We start from the raw sequence: 19,052 nt of genomic DNA, 5'->3' as shown, positions 1-19,052 counted from the left end.
ATTTATTTATTTTTTTAATGAAAGGAAACGCCACCCGTTCTGTGTAATTAGTTCTGTTTGTATAACATATTAGTTTTCATTTTATTTATATTGTAGTTTCATTTCAGCACAACTAAAGTTTCATTTTGTTTCAACTACAGTTTCTTTCGACGTTTTATGTACAATAGTCTTATTACAATAAGAACTGTTATTTAATTTCATTTTATACTCACTTACTCTTATTACAACACCCCTAAATTATAATTCTAATTCAACTACGATTTCATTTTGCAATATACACTCAAATATGTGAAATTGTTATTCAGTTTCATTTTATATACACTGTAGTTTCATTAAAACACAACTAAAGTATCATTTTGATATAACTACAGTTTCATTTGACAATATAACACTCAATATGTGAGACATGCTATTCAGTATCATTTTATACAAACTGCAGTTTCATTTACATTATATGTGAGGCAAATTATTCAATTTAATTTGAAAGACACTGTAGTTTCATTTTATTATAAACACACAAAAAAATATGAGATTTGTTTAAATTTAACGGCGGTCGTTTCTTTACTTAAAGACACGACGCCATTTTCGGAACGTGGTAAACTCAAGTGTGTGGACCAAAGTCCACGATATAACAATCGCCATTGCACACCATCGATCTTACATTATCTAGTGGCCTATAATTCCCTAACACAAATGCATTGGTAATTAAAAAATGGAACATACGGGGACGTAGGTGGTGGTGTAGTTGGCTAGCGCGTAGGTCTCATAGCTTCTGAGTGATCCTGAGGTTGTGAGTTCGAGCCTTTCTCAACACATATTCAACAAGTGGTTTTTCCCTTCACCGTGAACTAGTAGTGCGAAAAAAAACACAAAAAACAGTGTTTCCGTTGCCGGGAATTAAACCCCAAGATTCTCGGGTGAGAGCCGAGTATCCTAACCAACTAGACTATTTCCATTTTCCAAAACGGTGTCGTTTCTTTTAATGAAAAGAAATGGCACCCGTTCTGTGTAATTAGTTCGGTTTGTATAACATATTCAATTTCATTTTATTTATATTTTAGTTTCATTAAAGCACAACTAAAGTTTTATTTTGTTTCAACTACAGTTTCATTCGACATTATATGTACAATAGTCTTATTACAATGTGACTTGTTATTGAATATCATATTATACTCACTGTAGTGTTATTACAACACCACTAAATTATAATTCTAATTCAACTACGATTTTATTTTATAATATACACTCAAATATGTGAAATTGTTATTCTGTTTCATTTTATATACATTATACTTTCATTAAAACACAACTAAAGTATCATTTTGATGTAATTACAGTTTCATTTGACAACATAACACTTAATATGTGAGACATGTTATTCAGTTTCTTTTTATACATACTGTAGTTTCATTTAGCAAAACTAAAGTAACATTTCAATTCAACTATAATTCTATTTGACAATATACACTCAATATGTGAGACATGCAGTTTCGTTTCAACACAACAAAAGTATCATTTCAATTCAATTACAGTTTCATTTTCAATATATGTGAGACAAATTATTCAGTTTAATTTGAAATACACTGTAGTTTCATTTTATTATAAACACCCAAAAAATATGAGATTTGTTAAAATTTTACGGCGGTCGTTTCTTTACTTAAAGGCACGACGCCATTTTCGGAACATGCTCCACTAAACTGTGTGGACCGAGGTCCACGGTATTACAACCGCCTTTGCACACCATCGATCTTGCATTATCTAGTGGCCTATAATTCCCTAACATAAATGCATTGGTAATTTAAAAAAGGAACGTACGGGGACGTAATGGTCATTATTAAGGACCAATATGGGGTGGTGGTGTAGTTGGCTAGCGCATAGGTTCCATTGCTTTGAGGTTGAGAGTTTGAGCCTCTCACACCCCATATTCCACAAGTGGTTTTTTCCCCTCGCCGTTAACTAGTAGTGCAAAATAAAATAACAAAAAATAGCATTTTTGTTGCTAGGAATTGAACCCCAGGTCTCTCGAGTGAAAGTCAAGTATCCTAACCAACTAGACTATAAATAATTCATTTTTCCACAATGTCATCTTTTGAATATCGGCAAAATTTTACAGTGGACAATGATCCACACAGTTGTGTGGACTATTTTCCAAAACAATGTCGTTTCTTTTGATGAAAAGAAACGGCACCCGTTCTGTGTAATTAGTTCGGTTTGTATAACATATTCAGTTTCATATTATTTATATTGTAGGTTCATTTCAGCACAACTAAAGTTTCATTTTGTTTCAACTACAGTTTCATTCGACATTATATATACAATAGTCTTATTACAATGTTACTTGTTATTGAATATCATATTATACTCCCTGTAGTGTTATTACAAAACAACTAAATTATAATTCTAATTAAACTACGATTTTATTTTACAATATACACTCAAATATGTGAAATTGTTATTCTGTTTCATTTTATATACACTTTAGTTTCATTAAAAAACAACTAAAGTATCATTTTTATATAAGTGCAGTTTTATTTGACAATATAACACTCAATATGTGAGACATGCTATTCAGTTTCATTTTAGACATACTGCAGTTTCATTTCAACACAACAAAAGTATAATTTCAATTCAATTACAGTTTCATTTACAATATATGCGAGACAAAATTATTCAGTTTGATTTGAAATACACTGTAGTTTCATACCAAGACTATGTTGTTTAATGGTACCCGGGTTGGACTTCCATTGGAAGGTTGTGAGTTCAAGCCTCAGTGGAGGCGTTACTAGTTCTTTGTGTTTCAGTAGGTTGAGAAAGTATATGAACAGATACTGCATTATAATAGAGCCAATAATATTAAAGTTTCATTTTATTATAAACACACAAAAAATATGAGATTTGTTAAAATTTAACGGCGGTCATTTATTTACTTAAAGACACGACACCATTTTCGGAACATGGTCCACTCAACTGTGTGGACCAAGTTCCACTATATAATAATCGTCTTTATTAAGTATCAATATGGGGTGGTGGTGTAGTTGGCTATCTGGTGGCCCTTAATTCCCTAACATAAATGCATGGGTAATTAAAAAATGGAACGTACAGGGACGTAATGGTCATTATTAAGTATCAATATGGGGTGGTGGTGTAGTTGGCTAGCGCGTAAGTCTCATAGCTTCTAAGTGATCTTGAGGTCGAGAGGTCGTGCCTCTCACACCCCATATTCAACAAGTGGTTTTCCCCCATACAGTGAACTAGTAGTGAAAAATAAAAGAAGAAAAAATAGTGTTTCCGTTGTCGGGAATTGAACCCGGGTCTTTAGGGTGAGAGCCGAGTAAGATTCATTTTTCCACTATGTCATCTTTTGAATATCAACAAAATTTTATAGTGGACTGTGATCCACACAGCTGTGTGGACCATTTTCCAAAACAGTGTCATTTCTTTTAATGAAAAGAAATGGCACCCGTTCTGTTTTATTTGTTTGGTTTGTATAACATATTCCGTTTCATTTTATTTATATTGTAGTTTTATTTACCAAGATTGTGTGGTTTAATGGTACTTGGGTTGGGCTTACATTTGGAAGATTGTGAGTTCGAGCCTCGAGACATTGTAGTTTTATTACAAAACAACTAAATTATAATTCTAATTCAACTACGATTTTAGTTTACAATATACACTCAAATATGTGAAATTGTTATTCTGTTTCATTTTATATACACTTTTGTTTCATTAAAATACAACTAAAGTATCATTTTGATATAAGTACAGTTTTATTTGACAATATAACACTCAATAGGTGAGACATGTTATTCAGTTTCTTTTTATACATACTGTAGTTTCATTTTAGCAAAACTAAAGTAACATTTCAATTCAAATACAATTCTATTTGACAATATACACTCAATATGTGAGACATGCTATTCATTTTCATTTTAGACATACTGCAGTTTCATTTCAACACAACGAAAGTATCATTTCAATTCAATTACAGTTTCATTTACAATATATGCAAGACAAATTATTCAGTTTGATTTGAAATACACTGTAGTTACATTTTATTATAAACACACAATAAATATGAGATTTGTTAAAATTTAATGGCGGTCATTTCTTTACTTAAAGACACGACGCCCTTTTCGGAACACGGTCCACTCAACTGTGTGGACCAAGTTTCACTGTATAACAATCGTCTGTGCACACCATTGATCTTGCATTATCTGGTGGCCCTTAATTCCCTAACATAAATGCATTGGTAATTAAAAAATGGAACGTACGGGGACATAATGGTCATTATTAAGTATCAATATGGGGTGGTGGTGTAGTTGGCTAGCGCGTAGGTCTCATAGCTTCTAAATGATCTTGAGGTCGAGAGTTTGTGCTTCTCACACCCCATATTCCTCAAGTGGTTTTCCTCTACGCCGTGAACTAGTAGTGCAAAATAAAAGACAAAAAATAGTGTTCTAGTTGCCAGGAATTGAACCCGGGTTTCTCGAGTGAGAGTCGAGTATCCTAACCAATTAGACTACAACAGATTCATTTTTCCACCGTGTCATCTTTTGAATATCGACAAAATTTTACAGTGGACCATGATCCACACATCTGTGTGGACCATTTTCCAAAACAGTGTCATTTCTTTTAATGAAAAGCAACCGGCACCATTTCTGTGTAATTACTTCGGTTTGTATGACATATTCAGTTTCATTTTATTTATATTGTAGTTTCATTTCATCACAACTAAAGTTTCATTTTGTTTCAACTACAGTTTCATTCGACATTATATGTACAATAGTCTTATTACAATGTGACTTGTTATTGAATATCATATTATACTCACTGTAGTCTTATTACAACACCACTAAATTATAGTTCTAATTCAACTACGATTTTATTTTACAATATACACTCAAATATGTGAAATTGTTATTCTGTTTCATTTTATATACAATATAGTTTCATTAAAAAACAAGTAAAGTATCATTTTGATATAACTACAGTTTCATTTGAAAATATAACACTCAATATGTGGGACATGTTATTCAGTTTCTTTTTATACAGACTGTAGTTTCATTTCAGCAAAGCTAAAGTAACCTTTCAATTCAACTACAATTCTATTTGACAATATACACTCAATATGTGAGACATGCTATTCAGTTTCATTTTAGACATACTGCAGTTTCGTTTCAACACAACAAAATTATCATTTCAATTCAATTACAGTTTCATTTACAATATATGCGAGACAAATTATTCAGTTTAATTTGAAATGCACTGTAATTTCATCTTATTATAAACACACAAAAAATATGAGATTTGTTAAAATTTAGCGGCGGTCGTTTCTTTAAATAAAGACACGATGCCATTTTCGGGACATGGTCCACTAAACTGTGTTGACCAAGGTCCAAGGTATAAAAACCGCCTTTGCACACCATCGGCTCGTGATCTAGAAAAAGCGATACCTAGCTAATGAATGAAGAGAATTCGTGAAAAGGGAAGTCAGCACGCTCTTGGCTGCCGGTCACGTCCGAGAGGTAAAATATTAAGATTGGTTGGCCAACGTGGTGCTAGTGCCAAAGCCACCGGCCTGGAGGATGTGCGTGGATTATACCTACCTCAACAAGACCTGCCCGAAGGATCCCTTTCCTTTAACAAGGATCGACCAGTTGGTCGACGAGACTGCAGGGTCGCTCCTGTTGAGTTTTATGGATGCCTTCCGAGGCTATCATCAGATATACATGCACAAAGCCTACGAGGAGAAGACAGCCTTCATCACCCCCGACGGTGTATACTGCTACCAGGTGATGCCCTTCGGGCTCAAGAACGCCGGGGCTACCTACAACCGAATGGTCTCTCGGCTGTTCCAGGGTTTGTTGGGGAAGTCTTTGGCGGCGTACATTAATGACATGTTGGTCAAAAGTCCGGAAGAGTCAGGTCATACCTAAGACATGGCCGAGTGCTTTCAAGTGATGCTTAAGTACAACCTGCGGCTTAATCCCAAAAAGTGCGCCTTTGCCGTGCAAGGAGGAAAATTTTTGGGATACATGGTGACAAAGAGGGGTATTGAGCCGAATCGCGAGAAAGTCCAAGCTATCATGGACATGCACCCCCCAGCACCATCAAGGACCTACAAAGGTTGACCAGACAGCTGGCCGCCGAATCCCGAGAAAGTCCAAGCTATCTTGGACATGCAACCCCTCCCAGCACCATCAAGGACCTACAAAGGTTGACCGGACGGCTGGCCGCCCTGAGCCGATTCCTTAGCAAAGCGACGGACAAGACTGTGTCTTTTTTCGAGGCCATGAAGAAGAAAGAAGGCTTCGCGTGGACTGCCGGGTGCCAAGAATCCTTTGAGGAGTTGAAAAGGTATCTTTATACACCTCCTGTGTTATCCACTCCTCAGGTCGGCGAACCTTTGTACCTGTACCTGGCAGCATCACCCAAGGCAGTCAGTTCAGTGCTCGTCCGAGAAGAAGAACGGGTCCAACATCCGGTTTAATACGTGAGCCGATCCCTAAAGGCCACCGAAACTCGCTACACACCTCTAGAGAAGGTGGCGTAACAACCCAAAATTTCATTTTATAAATCCAGTATTAAGAAATTTCCAAAGTAGTTTTTTCACTCCACTAATTTTATTTTTTTTTTACGATCAATCGGTGTTTGAATAAAATAATTTCGTAGCATTTTAAAATTAATTTGACATCGAAGAAATAAATTCTATTCGAAAATCCCTAAGTTTTTGGGTACTTCGCGTACCAAGATTTAAATCGAGAATTTTATCTGAGTGAGACCGGGAGGATTCAAAAAGGATTTTTGAACATTCATCCAAATAGCTTTTGGGAGAATTCACTTTCAACCCCCAAAGTAATAAACGATAACATTTCTAGCCTATGGTTCATGTTGCATGGTGGACCACAAGACATCCAAAATCACGGTTGCAGTAGGCGCTAGGCGCTAGTCGGGCGTTCGGATAGCGCCTAGCGCCTAGGCGGTCTAGGCGGCGCTAGGCGGGCGCAAAAAAAAAAAACAGTGGTAGACTTGCAGTTTGACAATTTTAATGAGGTTGTTTTCAACATTTAATTAAATAACACATCCAAATAAATGAATTAATGATAATTCATAAGTCATAACATCAAAACAATGGTTTTCAAAAAACAAAAATAAAAAACTTTAAAACAATATTAAAAATACTCAAATATGAAATACTCAAATACTTCAATCATCCAAAGATTCAAAGTATCAAACTAGTCTACGAGTGTTTATATGTCATATTATATATATGTATGCGCACGCGCGCGCACACAGACACACATATATATAATAAAAAAAAATAGGCCAAGCCGATCGAGTTAACTCGACCGAAATGGACGAGTTAACTCGACTAACTTAGACACTAGGCGGCCAAATCGGCCGAGTTAGGCGCTAGGCGGACGCCTAGGCGGCCGGTAACCTAGGCGGGCGCCTAGGGGGGAAATCGCCACGGTCTAGAGGCGCCTAGACCGATTTTTACAACCCTGTCCAAAATCCCTTCTGGAATCATCTTTTAACTTGTGGAATTACCCCTTTGCCCTCAACCAATCATTGTGAATCATCCTAGGGTTTTGAACCCTATATAAACCACCTTATTCCATCTTAATTCCCTGATCTCATTCTTTGCCTCTTCCTCACCATTTTCTCTGCCAAGAACAAGAAGAGAAACAACACCATAATAAGCTTATTCATCCTTCATTTCTAAGCCTATTTTCTCTTCTAGTTTCCTTTAGTCTTTGAGATTCTAGGCTAAGGTTATATGGTGTGTTTGGGAAGTATAGGTGGCGAAGGAGGCTCAAGCTAGGTAGAGAGGAAGAAGAGATCCAAGCAAGAAGAATAGACTACAAGAGGAATAACCCCATGGATTCCTCTTTAAATTTTGCTCTGTGAAGCTTTAGTTTTGAGTATAAATGAGTAGAAACTATGAGTTTTTGATGTGTTCATGCTTAGAAGTGATTTAGTATGCGTTTGTGAGTTGTTGAGATTGTTTTGGACTTGTTTGGATGAGATTTTGCAGGAGAAACATCATCTGGTGCACAACACAGTGTGCACCAGATCAGAGGGGCGGCTCTAGCCGCGGCCCATCAGAAGGGCCGCCGGCTGGAGCCGTGGTGGCACGGGACTAGGGCACGGCCCTATAGGAGGGTCGTTGCCTAGTCCCGGTGCTTTAACGGGGCTCCAGGGGTGGACCATGAGGAGTCCCGCCCTAGGTCCCTGAGTTTAGTCTGTGAAGGATTTTTGTGCAGAGGCCGGGCCCGTGTGGCTCAGCTACGTGTCATTTCAGACCGAGTGTTATGGGCCCTTATGGCTCGGCTCTTCGGGATCGTGTTGACGCACGTTTTGGGTTTGATTTCGTTGAATTTGGATTAAAAATTAGTATGTTATGAAGGAAATTGTGAAGAATTGCTACACAGGGCATATTTGCTAGTTTACTGTGTATGAAGAATTATTTTATTATTGTGATCTGATGATATTTCATTGAGTAAGGAAGCATTGATCATTTGAGAATATGATTTATTATGAAAGCATGACTAAATTGTGATATTTGATCAATGAGAAACATAGCGTATTTTGTTGAGTGAATTATATAGGAATTGGTATGTTGCAAACCGAGCATGATGATATATTCTTGAATACTTCATGTTAGTTTATACATGATTTAGAAGCAGGTCACAGAGCATTTTGACATTTCACATGAGTCATATTTCAAAAATGCATAAGGGGCCAACGTGAGCCCAAAAATACTTTCAAAAACCATAAGCATGTGGTATATCATTCTTTGATGCATTGAGAAGTAATAGAATTGTTGCATGCATGAGAGATATATTTATGTATTATTTATATCGGTGAGGTTTTGGAGGATACCGTTTGGACTTTGTTCCTCTCGGGAGTTTATTTATGGACATTGCGGTCCCAGTATATGTAACGCGGCGTATTACCACGTTACGAGGTTGGAAACTGCCCGCCAGGCTTGGAATCCTGGTTAGGGGGTGTGCACACTAATAGTTCGATACCTGATTCCACAGAGTTTGAACCACGAGATTGGTTCCGTAGACGGTAGGAGATATTGGGTCGGAATTATGCCGTTCCCGATGGGGTAATTCACACTTCTTCGAAACCCTAAGCCGTCTACGAGTATAAGAGAAAGAAAGAGAGTCAACAGAGACTCAAGAAAGAGTGTCTACAGAGACTCAAGAAAGAGAGCCAATAAAGACTCGAGAGAAAGGAAGAGAGTCAAGAGAGACTCGAGAAAGTAACAAAGAGACCTCCACAGAAAGTACTCTAATTTATAAAAGAACGTATGAGTATATTATTGCACTAGATTGCATATGAGTATGAGTATATTATTGCACGAGATTGCGTATGAGTATGAGTATATAATTGCACTAGATTGCATATGAGTATGAGTATATTATTGCACTAGATTGCATATGAGTATGAATATATTATTGCATTAGATTGCATAAGAAGTATGATCATAATGTTATACGTGATTGCATGTGAATAGAGCATCGTAAGGGATTGTATAACAATAAGTTTGACTTAAGATATTCCTTTGAGCATGTTTATGTTGTGGTACTAGAAGCTCTACTTATCCAGTTATGTGATAAGAATGTGAAAGCATGTAAACACCTGTTATATGGTCTTTTAATATGATCCAATCCGTAAGCATGAGTTTTCTTGTTAAGTTATCTGAGAAGTTTATAAGCTGTTGAATCTATGCGAACAGTCTTGTACTTACATAAGCATGCCAGCTGATATTATTGGGTGCAAGCATCTAGAAAGAATGTGATACATCTTAAGAGTATTTGAGAATAGCTTATTGCTATAAAGATATAAAATGTTTTCAAAGTATATGATGGAATGTTTTACAGGGTTGCGTGTGGTGTTTTTCAAGCAACACATAGACAAAAAGGAAAAACACCCGTTAGCACGATGCTAAGTATAACCACACTCAACCCTGTAAAGCATTCTAGCATACACTTTGAAAACATTTGATATCTTTATAGAAATAAGCTAAACTCAAATCATCTTTAGATTTATCAAATTCATTCTAGATGCTTGCACCCTATAATATCAGTTGGCATGCTTATATATGTATAAGACTGATTACGTAGATTCATCAACATATAGACTTCTCAAATAGCTTATCAAGCAATTCATGCTTACAGATAGGATCATGCTAAAAGATCATATAACAGGTGTTCACATGCTTCCACACTCTTATCACATAACTTATTACGTAGAACTTCTACTACATCACAATAATCATGTTCAAAGGAATACCTTAAGTTAAGCTTCTCATTAAAAAATTCTCTTACGATGCTCCATTCGCATACAATCATGTATAACATTATGATCATACTTCTCATGCAATCTAGTGCATCAACATATTCATACTCATATGCAATCTCATGCAATTATATAATCAAACTCTTATGCAACCTCGTGCAACAATATACTCATACTCGTATGGAATCTCGTGCAACTATATAATCATACTCTTATGCAATCTAGTGCAACAATATACTCCCGCTCATATGCAATCTACTGCAAAAATATACTCATGCTCATATGCAATCTAGTGCAATAATATAATCATGCATTTATGCAATCTAGTGCAACAATATAATCATACTCTTATGCAATCTAGTGCAACAATATACCCATGCTCATATGCAATCTGATGCAATAATATACTCATACTCGTATGCTCATTTATAAATTAGAGTACTTTCTGTGGAGGTTTCTTTGTTACTTTCTCGATTCTCTCTTGACTCTCTTTCTTTCTATCGAGTCTATTTTGACTCTCATACTTGAGTCTCTGTTGACTCTCTTTCTTGAGTCTCTGTTGATTCTCTTTCTTTCTCTTATACTCGTAGACGGCTTAGGGTTTCACAGAAGTGTGACTTACCCCATCGGGAACGGCATAATTTCGACCCAATATCTCCTACCGTCTACGGAACCAATCTCGTGGTTCAAACTCTGTGGAATCAGGTATCGAACTATTAGTGTGCACACCCCCTAACCAGGATTCCAAGCTTGGCGGGCAGTTTCCAACCTCGTAACGTGGGAATACGCCGCATTACATATACTGGGACCGCAATGTCCATAAATAAACTCCCGAGACACTAGTACAAAATGGAGCAAAGAATTATGACTTTAGACTACCCTTCTTTAAACAAGGGTAGTGTATTGTTAAAAATAAAAAGGGCGGTGGCATTATTGTAAATAAATGGATAAGAAACCACTACCCTTTTAGAAAAAAGGGTAGCGGTTTTTTTATTTAAAAAAAACGGATATATTGTCCGCTACCTTTGCTTGTAGAAAGGGTAGCGGATATTATATTAATTTTTAATTAATAAAACTCTCTACTACCCTTTCTAAAAGAAAAGGCAGCGAAAATTAGATCTGAAAATCCTAAATAAATAAATAAATAAAAACTCGTGGATCAAAAAAAAAAAAAAAAACAGATCTCGCTCTCAGATCTCAGATCTCAACTCGCTCTCAGATCTCACCTCTCCTCAACGCCTCATCACAGACCTCCACCGTCGCTCCTCACCATAGACCACGACTCCGCCGTCGACACCGCCACCCACGACGCCGCTGACATCGCCTCTCTCACCACGACTCCCTCAGCCTCGATCAAACGCCGCCACCACCAAGATAAGGACTCCAACGCCTCTCTCATCAACCAACCACGACGCCGCCACCACCGTCTCCACCGCCACAGTTCTCCTCAGCCGCCGCCGCGGCTGCTTCTGCAACTTCCACCGCCAGCAGCTGGTCCGCCGAACTGTACGTGCAGGTAATTTTTTTTTTTTTTATTGTTAAAATTACTGACCTAATCAAACTTCCTGAAAAGGTTGAGGTATGCAGTAGATTTTGAAAATTTTGCTTAGTGAGTCAAGGTTATAGCATGTAACTTACCACAGATTAGTTAAAGAAAATAACAAAAACTGAAAATGGAAAAGCCAACCATATGTTGATACTAGTCCTATAATTTCATCTGTTGTCAAAATTTTCTTGTTACAACACAAATGAGCATCATGATTATGTAAATAAATTGTGTGCAAATATCTCTGTTGATGGAATGAATAAGAAAATAGGATATATGAAAGCTGCAAAACATTTTAAAACTCAGATGATGCAGTTTTCCATAAATGATGTATCTCCTACAAGTTGCTGATTCTTGAGTTACTGCTGCTGTTTGCTAGCAAATATTCTAACTGATGCAGATGATCTAGCATTAGAAATATTTCAAGGTGAGTTGATTTACTGCTAAAAGAAATAATATTTGTCATCAGTTTTCCATGTTTAGACTTCAGTTGCTCCACCTAGGATAATTTTTGGTAACACAAAGATCTTCAGACCTTTTGTTGTTACATGGTCTATTTAGTCTATTCCCTTTTGCTTCTGCTGATGCAGAAGCAAGAAGTGCACTTTGGAGCATCATTGCAAGATTACTGATTCAAGTTCAAGAAATTGAGTTGAGTCCGTTGCAGCTACATCAGTATGTTTCAGTTATCACAAGTGAAACAGAAGTGATTGAGGAGGAAGTTCTTAATCACCAGTCAAATGACTCCAATGAAGAATGCGGGAACTCTGCTACCTTGCAAAATTAGCTGCCAGAAATGTAGTTGTATCCTTACAGGTTTATGAATGCTTTCACCCAGAGTTGAAAATTAAAAATTAACACTTTTGTGCCTTATTCCTCTTACTCTTTACCCGGTTTTTGAATGGATTCTTTCCCTTTTCCAAAACATTACTCTCCTATGTATTCTTATCTATCTTATTACACGATTTCAACTGTTTTATTATAAGAGAACTTTAATAGTTAGCATATTAATTTTTCTCATTTTCAACTTTGTAGCCACTTTTTATAATATATTTTTTGCAAATTATGTGTAGTCCTTGCTTGTAGAATAAAACTTTCTGATCAATGCCTTATTCTTCTCTAACACATGCCGTATCTCATATTATAGATTTCTCAATGCTTCACAGAATAACAATGCTCTTAGCTTTTATGATAAGATCATGGATGGTTTCTTGCGAGACCATATTTTTATACCTGTACTAATTGATTCTGATATACATAATATTAATGGTAATCATGTTATCCAGAGATGCTTACAGTATCTTACCAATGGAGACAGTAAGGTATGCTTTAGTTCTGTGCTGCAGATTGCATCATTTATTGCCTAAATAAAATAGTTTACTGTATCCCTTAGTCTTTTTGAACATAGTTATAATTTTATAATAAGAAAAGAATTGAATATTTTCATAAAAATGTCTTAGAAGATGACAGTTCATAATTATTGATGGCTTATTATATGATCAGAATTATTCCTTCGAGAATAACAAAATTAGTTCCTAGTTTGTCTTGTCTAATTCATTCCAAATTTGGCAGTTCATATTTGTTGCAGCTGCAAAGTACTGCGTTGATATTGCAACACATCAACATGGGTGTTGTGTTATTCAAAGATGCATCGCCCATGCTACTAGAGAATATCGGGAAAACCTGGTTGCAGAAATTTCTGCCAATGGACTTCTTCTAGCTCAGGATGTATTTGGGTAATAAATCACAATGGAAAAGACTCAAGACAAACCTTTTTTTTGCATAACATATAAGATTCTTTATACCAGTAGTATACATCTTAAATGCTATGGAGGGCTGAGTTCTAAATTTCTATGTATTTGCATGCCTTATCGTATGCATCTTAAATGCCTTATCGTATGCGACTATAAGGTCCAGTCAAAGATAATCCATGAACTGGTCTCTGCAACTCACTTTGAGCAGCTGCTTCAGGACCCACATGCCAATTATGTTGTTCAAACAGCTCTTCGAATTTCTGAGGTAATTATTGACCATCAATCTGCATTTTTCATTTTTATTGTATTGAATTGAATGCATTATTGTTCCGACACCATTGAATCGAATGCATTATATATTCCCGCGAGAATTGAACCAACTGGACCGGGCATGTAAGCATACCATCCATTGTAACTTACTCAGCAAAAGTAAAACACATTACTCTTCTCTGATTTAGTATTTCTGAAAGATTTATAAGTATAAAATTAGAACTGTTATGTAATAAGACTTGGATATTCATCAGGTGGGCATAGCAATTGCAATAAGATACTCATTGACAATGGGAGCATTTTCAGTCACACCAAATGGACCTGAAGTTTTATTGCTTGATTACCCCAGCCATCAAAGACAACTACTCCCTCTTCTTGCAAAGACGTAAGTAGCTGTGTCTGCATTTCTCCTCATTGCCCTTTCCTTTCTACTTGTGTCACGTTTTATGTCACAATTTTGATTCTATACTTGGTTAACCGATGTTGTTAATAACTAACTAAGCCCTCGCCATACCACTGTTTTTGTTATGACTTTTTCTTGCTCTTCTAAGTGAAAATTTCTTATCAACACTGTTCTTTTGCTGCAGATATGCCATGAGCTTTGCTGCTAACTTCTTGAAAAGGATGTATGTGAAGAAGAAACCTGAAATGATCAAAACCTTACATGTTGTTTCAAGTGCCTTTAAGGCTACCTTAAGCTCACATAATATGCGAACACTTCAGGTAGTAGCAGACATCACAGTTGTGATCAAAATGTCTTGTGGAGTCCATTTTTAACTTTTATTTTAGATTAAATATTATCTTGTGTTTATAATTTATTATTGTGATGAAAGTATTGAGATTGATTGATATAAAATATTGTATTGATAGTATTATATTGAAAGTGCATTGATAATATTGTGTTCATAATATTGTGTTCATAATATTGTATTGATATGTAGTTTATGAATTCGGTGTACAAGATTTTTAAAATAATTGGGAATTTTAAAAATAATAAATAAATTTTTTTTTTTTTGTAAAAAAGTAAACCATCCGCTACCCTTTCTTCCCAGAAAGGGTAGTGGAAGATTACGAAAAAAAAAAGAATAATAATAATATGCCCTACCCTTCTACAGTTAGAAGGGTAGTGGATACTCAACTTTCCGCTACCCTTTAAAAGGGTAGCGGAAAGCCCAGGACTTTCTGCGACCCTAACATCCGCTACTCTTGTACAAGGGTAGCGGATAGTCATTTACAAGGGTAGCGGATGTGTATTTCTGTACTAGTGAGAGGAACATAGTCCACACGGTATCCTCCAAAACCTTACCGATATAAATAATACATAAATATATCTCTCATTCATCAATCTCATGCACGCAACAATTCTATTACTTCTCAATGCATCAAAGAATGATATACCACATGCTTATGGTTTGTGAAAGTATTCTTGGATTCACGTTGGCCCCTTATGCATTTTTGAAATATGACTCATGTGAAATGTCAAAATGCTCTATAACATGCTTCTACATCATGTATAAACTAACATGAAATATTCAAGGATATATCATCACACTCGGTTTGCAAAATAGCAATTTCTATACATTTCACTCAACAAGTATGCTTCTATTCTCATTGATCAAATAACACAATTTAATCATACTTTCATAAATAATATTCTCAAAGGATCATGTTTCTTTACTCAATAAAATATCATCAGATCACAATAATTAAATAATTCTTCATACACAGTAAACTAGAAAATTATTCACCGTGTAGCAATTCTTCACAAAATCCTTCTTAACATACTTGTTTTAATCCATATTCAACGAAATCAAAGCCAAAACGTGCGTCAAGACAATCCCGAAGAGCCGAGCCACAAGGGCCCGTAACACTCGGTCCAAAACGACACGTAGCTGAGCCACAAGGGCCCGACCACTGCACAAAAATCCTTCACAGACAATACTCAGGGACCTGGGGCAGGACTCTTCATAGACTGCCCTTGGAGCCCCGTTGATGTGCCGGGACTAGGCAACGGCCTTCCTCTAGGGCCGTGCACTAGTCCCGTGCCACCACGGCTTTAGCCGGCGGCCCTTCTGATGGGTCGCGACTTGGGCCGCTACTCTGATCTGGTGCACACTGTGTTGTGCACCAGATGTGATTTCACCTGCAAAATCTCATCCAAACCAATCCAAAACAATCTCAACAACTCACACACACATACTAAATCACTTCTTAGCATAAACACATCAAAAACTCATAGTTTCTACTCATTTCTACTCAAAACTAGGCTTCACAGAGCCAAATTTAAAGAGAAATCCATGGGGTTATACCTCTTGTAGCCTAATCTTCTTGCTTGGATCTCTCCTTGCTCTTGACCTAGCTTGAGCCTCCTTCACCACCTACACTTCCCAAACACACCTTCTATCCTTAGCCTAGAACCTCAAAGACTAAAGAAAACTAAAAGAGAAAAGAGGCTAGAATGAAGGATGAACAAGGTTACTAAGTTGATGTTTCTTTCCTTGTTGTTGGCAGACAAAAATATGAGGAAGAGGCAAAGAATGAGATTAGAAAAATGAGATGAAATGAGGTGGTTTATATAGGGTTCAAAACCCTATGATGATACACAATGATTGGTTGAGGGAAAATGGGTAATTTCCCAAGGTAAAAGATGATTCTATAAGGGATTTTGGATGTTTTGTGGTCCAGCATGTAACATGAACCATAGGCTAGAAATGTTATCTTTTATTACTTTGGGGTTGAAAGTGAATTTTCCCAAAAGCTATATGGATGAACACTTGTTCAAAAATCCTTTTTGAATTCTCCCGGTCTCACTCAGATAAAATTCTCGATTTAAATATTGGTACGCGAAGTACCCGAAAACTTAGGGATTTTCGAATGAGATTCATTTCTTCAGTGTAGAATAAATTTTAAAATGCGACAAAATTATTTTATTCAAACACCGATTGATCGCAAAAATTTTTAATGGATTGAAAAATCTACTTTGGAATTTCTTAATACTGGATTTATAAAATGAAATTTTGGGTTGTTACACTGTAACACCCCCCCAAACATGACCTATATAAAAAGGCCGTAACACATGCAGATTAAACAACAACACACTAGCACAGCGGAAGATAAAACGATAACTGGATAAAAGGAATCCAAACAGGGTGTTATGCCACGTCTACCAACCACGGTAAATGCTACGGCGGTCAAATCTGCAATGTGTAAACATCTATCCCAAAGACATCAGTCTAAAACTACATTGGCGCACATGCCACAAAACAAGGATAAAGGTACTAAGCTACCGGCCACTAGACATCGCGCTCGTCTAGACACCACCTGTAAGATCACAAAGATAAACATGGGACGACGCCCGGTCAGCGAATAATGCTAGTAACCCACCAATACCGTTAAGTATCATACATAGATATGGTATATATACAAAAGTCATTTTCGAAACGGAATACATATATATAAGTTCAAAACCGAGAGAAGTAGTCAACACAAGACTCAACACTCTCATAAGTAACACGGGAACACATCCCAAGACTACAAGCACAACACGACTCACAAAAGAGTCAAGGCACGATCTATCATCACTCAATAGACCGCAACCCGACAAGTACAACGCGAAAGAACAAGACACACACAACCGGCAACACATGCCAAGGCCACACATGCCTTTATGACTACACAGGTCACAAGAGAAGAACACACAACACTGGCTACAATAGCCCTCGCGACATTACCCATCACGAGTTGGTATGCCTGCCTTATGCCCTGTTCCAACCTTATGGCTACCCCCAACCTTGTATCTTCTTTCCAACCATTACCTCCAGGACCTCTGTAGTTCTTAGTCCAACCTTTTACCTCCGGGATCGTGGTCCCCCACCAACGACCACCAACAAAGCCACCAATTTCATAGTACACAAGGTACCGTACACACACACGGCAACACATGCCTTCCCAAGAAATACGTGGACCCATCACTCAGGCCACAGCTCCATAATCACGTCACGGCCACCACGAGGACCGCTGCAATACCTTGGTGACTAGTGTCCCATACCACTAATCGTGCAATCCAGGTAAAGCCACACACACCACACCTCAACAGGAATCAATCAACGGATTGCAACGAATGTATGAAACATACCCAATCAAGGAATGGGTCACAACCCAACAACAACAATGATGAATAACACAAGTTATCATCAACCAAACGGAAGGTACAAACAACACACATGCTAGCATTTAGACACTAAACTAGCATGCTTATCAACGGGGAAACCAAAGATAGTTCCGAGGAACACACAAGACACTACACGGTCCAACGAAACACAATGTTGAACACTTAGCACGATTCAAGACACCAAAGTCCTACATGGATACCTACCGTATAGTTCTAGACATACGAAACATCAAGAAGACACTCAAATCGTTCTACAAAAGAACATCGGGAAGTCAAAAGACCAAATACCGAGTCAAAAGAATCAAGGGGAACAAATCCCGAACAAACGCCAACATGTACCCCGCGGGTGGACACACGGGTAGGCCCCTACCTGTGGTCCTGCCCGCGGGTACCAACACCCACAAGCCTCGTTCCCGCGGGTGGGGCGGCGGGTAGGGCTCTCCCCGTCGTTCCGCCCGCAGCTACGTCCCTGGGTCCAAAATAATCCCTTCGGGGATTTTCAACTCCAAGCTCAAATTCAAGTCCAAAACATGCCAAATCTCACTAAATACAACAAAATGACTTGAATCAAAGGAAATGCCAAGAAATGGCACAAAAGAACCCTAAACACAAGCTCTAGATATGCATTTTCACAAGACAAATGCATAAACCCTCACATTTCATAGCAAAGCACAAGTAGAATCCAAGAAATCACATATAGGTAAGCAAAATAGGTTTTGTAGAGCATGGGTTACCTCTTGTAGACCAAAAGACTTCACTTTACAACACAACAAGCTCCCCACAAGGCTTAATTTCCAAACCCACTTCAAGATTAAACCAAAAGATCATAAAGATCCTATCTTTAAGAAAAAGACAACTAAGATGGAACAAAAAACACAAGATGGACTTAGATCTTACCCTCCTAGATGCCCAAATAGGTGAAAGGTTGAATCTTGGTAGCAAATCTTGGAATCTTGACAAGGGTCTCAACTTAGCTTGGAGAATAAGCTACTCACCT

General features: G+C 37.3%; 1 protein-coding gene, 1 long non-coding RNA gene and 1 other non-coding gene across 4 annotated transcripts; 2 read left to right on the top strand and 1 right to left on the bottom strand.

The window, feature by feature from the left end:
- Positions 1 to 4,455: 4,455 nt before the first annotated feature.
- On the bottom strand, positions 4,456 to 4,529 carry TRNAE-CUC. The gene has a single exon. It is a non-coding gene; the product is annotated as a tRNA-Glu (tRNA).
- A 7,794-nt stretch (positions 4,530 to 12,323) lies between these two features.
- Positions 12,324 to 13,691, top strand: LOC109193689 (putative pumilio homolog 7, chloroplastic). 2 transcript variants are annotated; one of them, XM_019344543.1, is made up of 2 exons: positions 12,324 to 12,676; positions 13,433 to 13,691. In XM_019344543.1, exons 1-2 carry the CDS (start codon positions 12,617 to 12,619, stop codon positions 13,598 to 13,600), a joined length of 228 nt encoding a protein of 75 aa, XP_019200088.1. In that variant the 5' UTR covers positions 12,324 to 12,616; the 3' UTR covers positions 13,601 to 13,691. The 2 variants fall into 2 exon arrangements, with proteins under 2 accessions (XP_019200088.1, XP_019200087.1); XM_019344542.1 differs by lacking the exon at positions 12,324 to 12,676 and adding an exon at positions 12,877 to 13,182.
- A 59-nt stretch (positions 13,692 to 13,750) lies between these two features.
- On the top strand, positions 13,751 to 14,579 carry LOC109193698. The gene is made up of 3 exons (XR_002056323.1): positions 13,751 to 13,879; positions 14,139 to 14,269; positions 14,472 to 14,579. It is a non-coding gene; the product is annotated as an uncharacterized LOC109193698 (long non-coding RNA).
- The last annotated feature ends 4,473 nt before the right edge of the window (positions 14,580 to 19,052 follow it).

This window comes from Ipomoea nil, unplaced genomic scaffold, assembly GCF_001879475.1.
Source record: "Ipomoea nil cultivar Tokyo-kokei standard unplaced genomic scaffold, Asagao_1.1 scaffold1900, whole genome shotgun sequence".
In the NCBI taxonomy this organism is placed as follows: domain Eukaryota; kingdom Viridiplantae; phylum Streptophyta; class Magnoliopsida; order Solanales; family Convolvulaceae; genus Ipomoea; species Ipomoea nil.
The sequence above is the reverse complement of the archived record's forward strand: the minus strand, read 5'-3'. Positions and strand labels throughout refer to the sequence as shown.

Coding starts and splice junctions, on each gene's coding strand:
- LOC109193689 (XM_019344542.1), top strand. CDS start 13,060: ATGGATGGTTTCTTGCGAGACCATATTTTTATACCTGTACTAATTGAT. Junction 13,183..13,432: donor TTACCAATGGAGACAGTAAG/GTATGCTTTAGT, acceptor CAAATTTGGCAG/TTCATATTTGTTGCAGCTGC.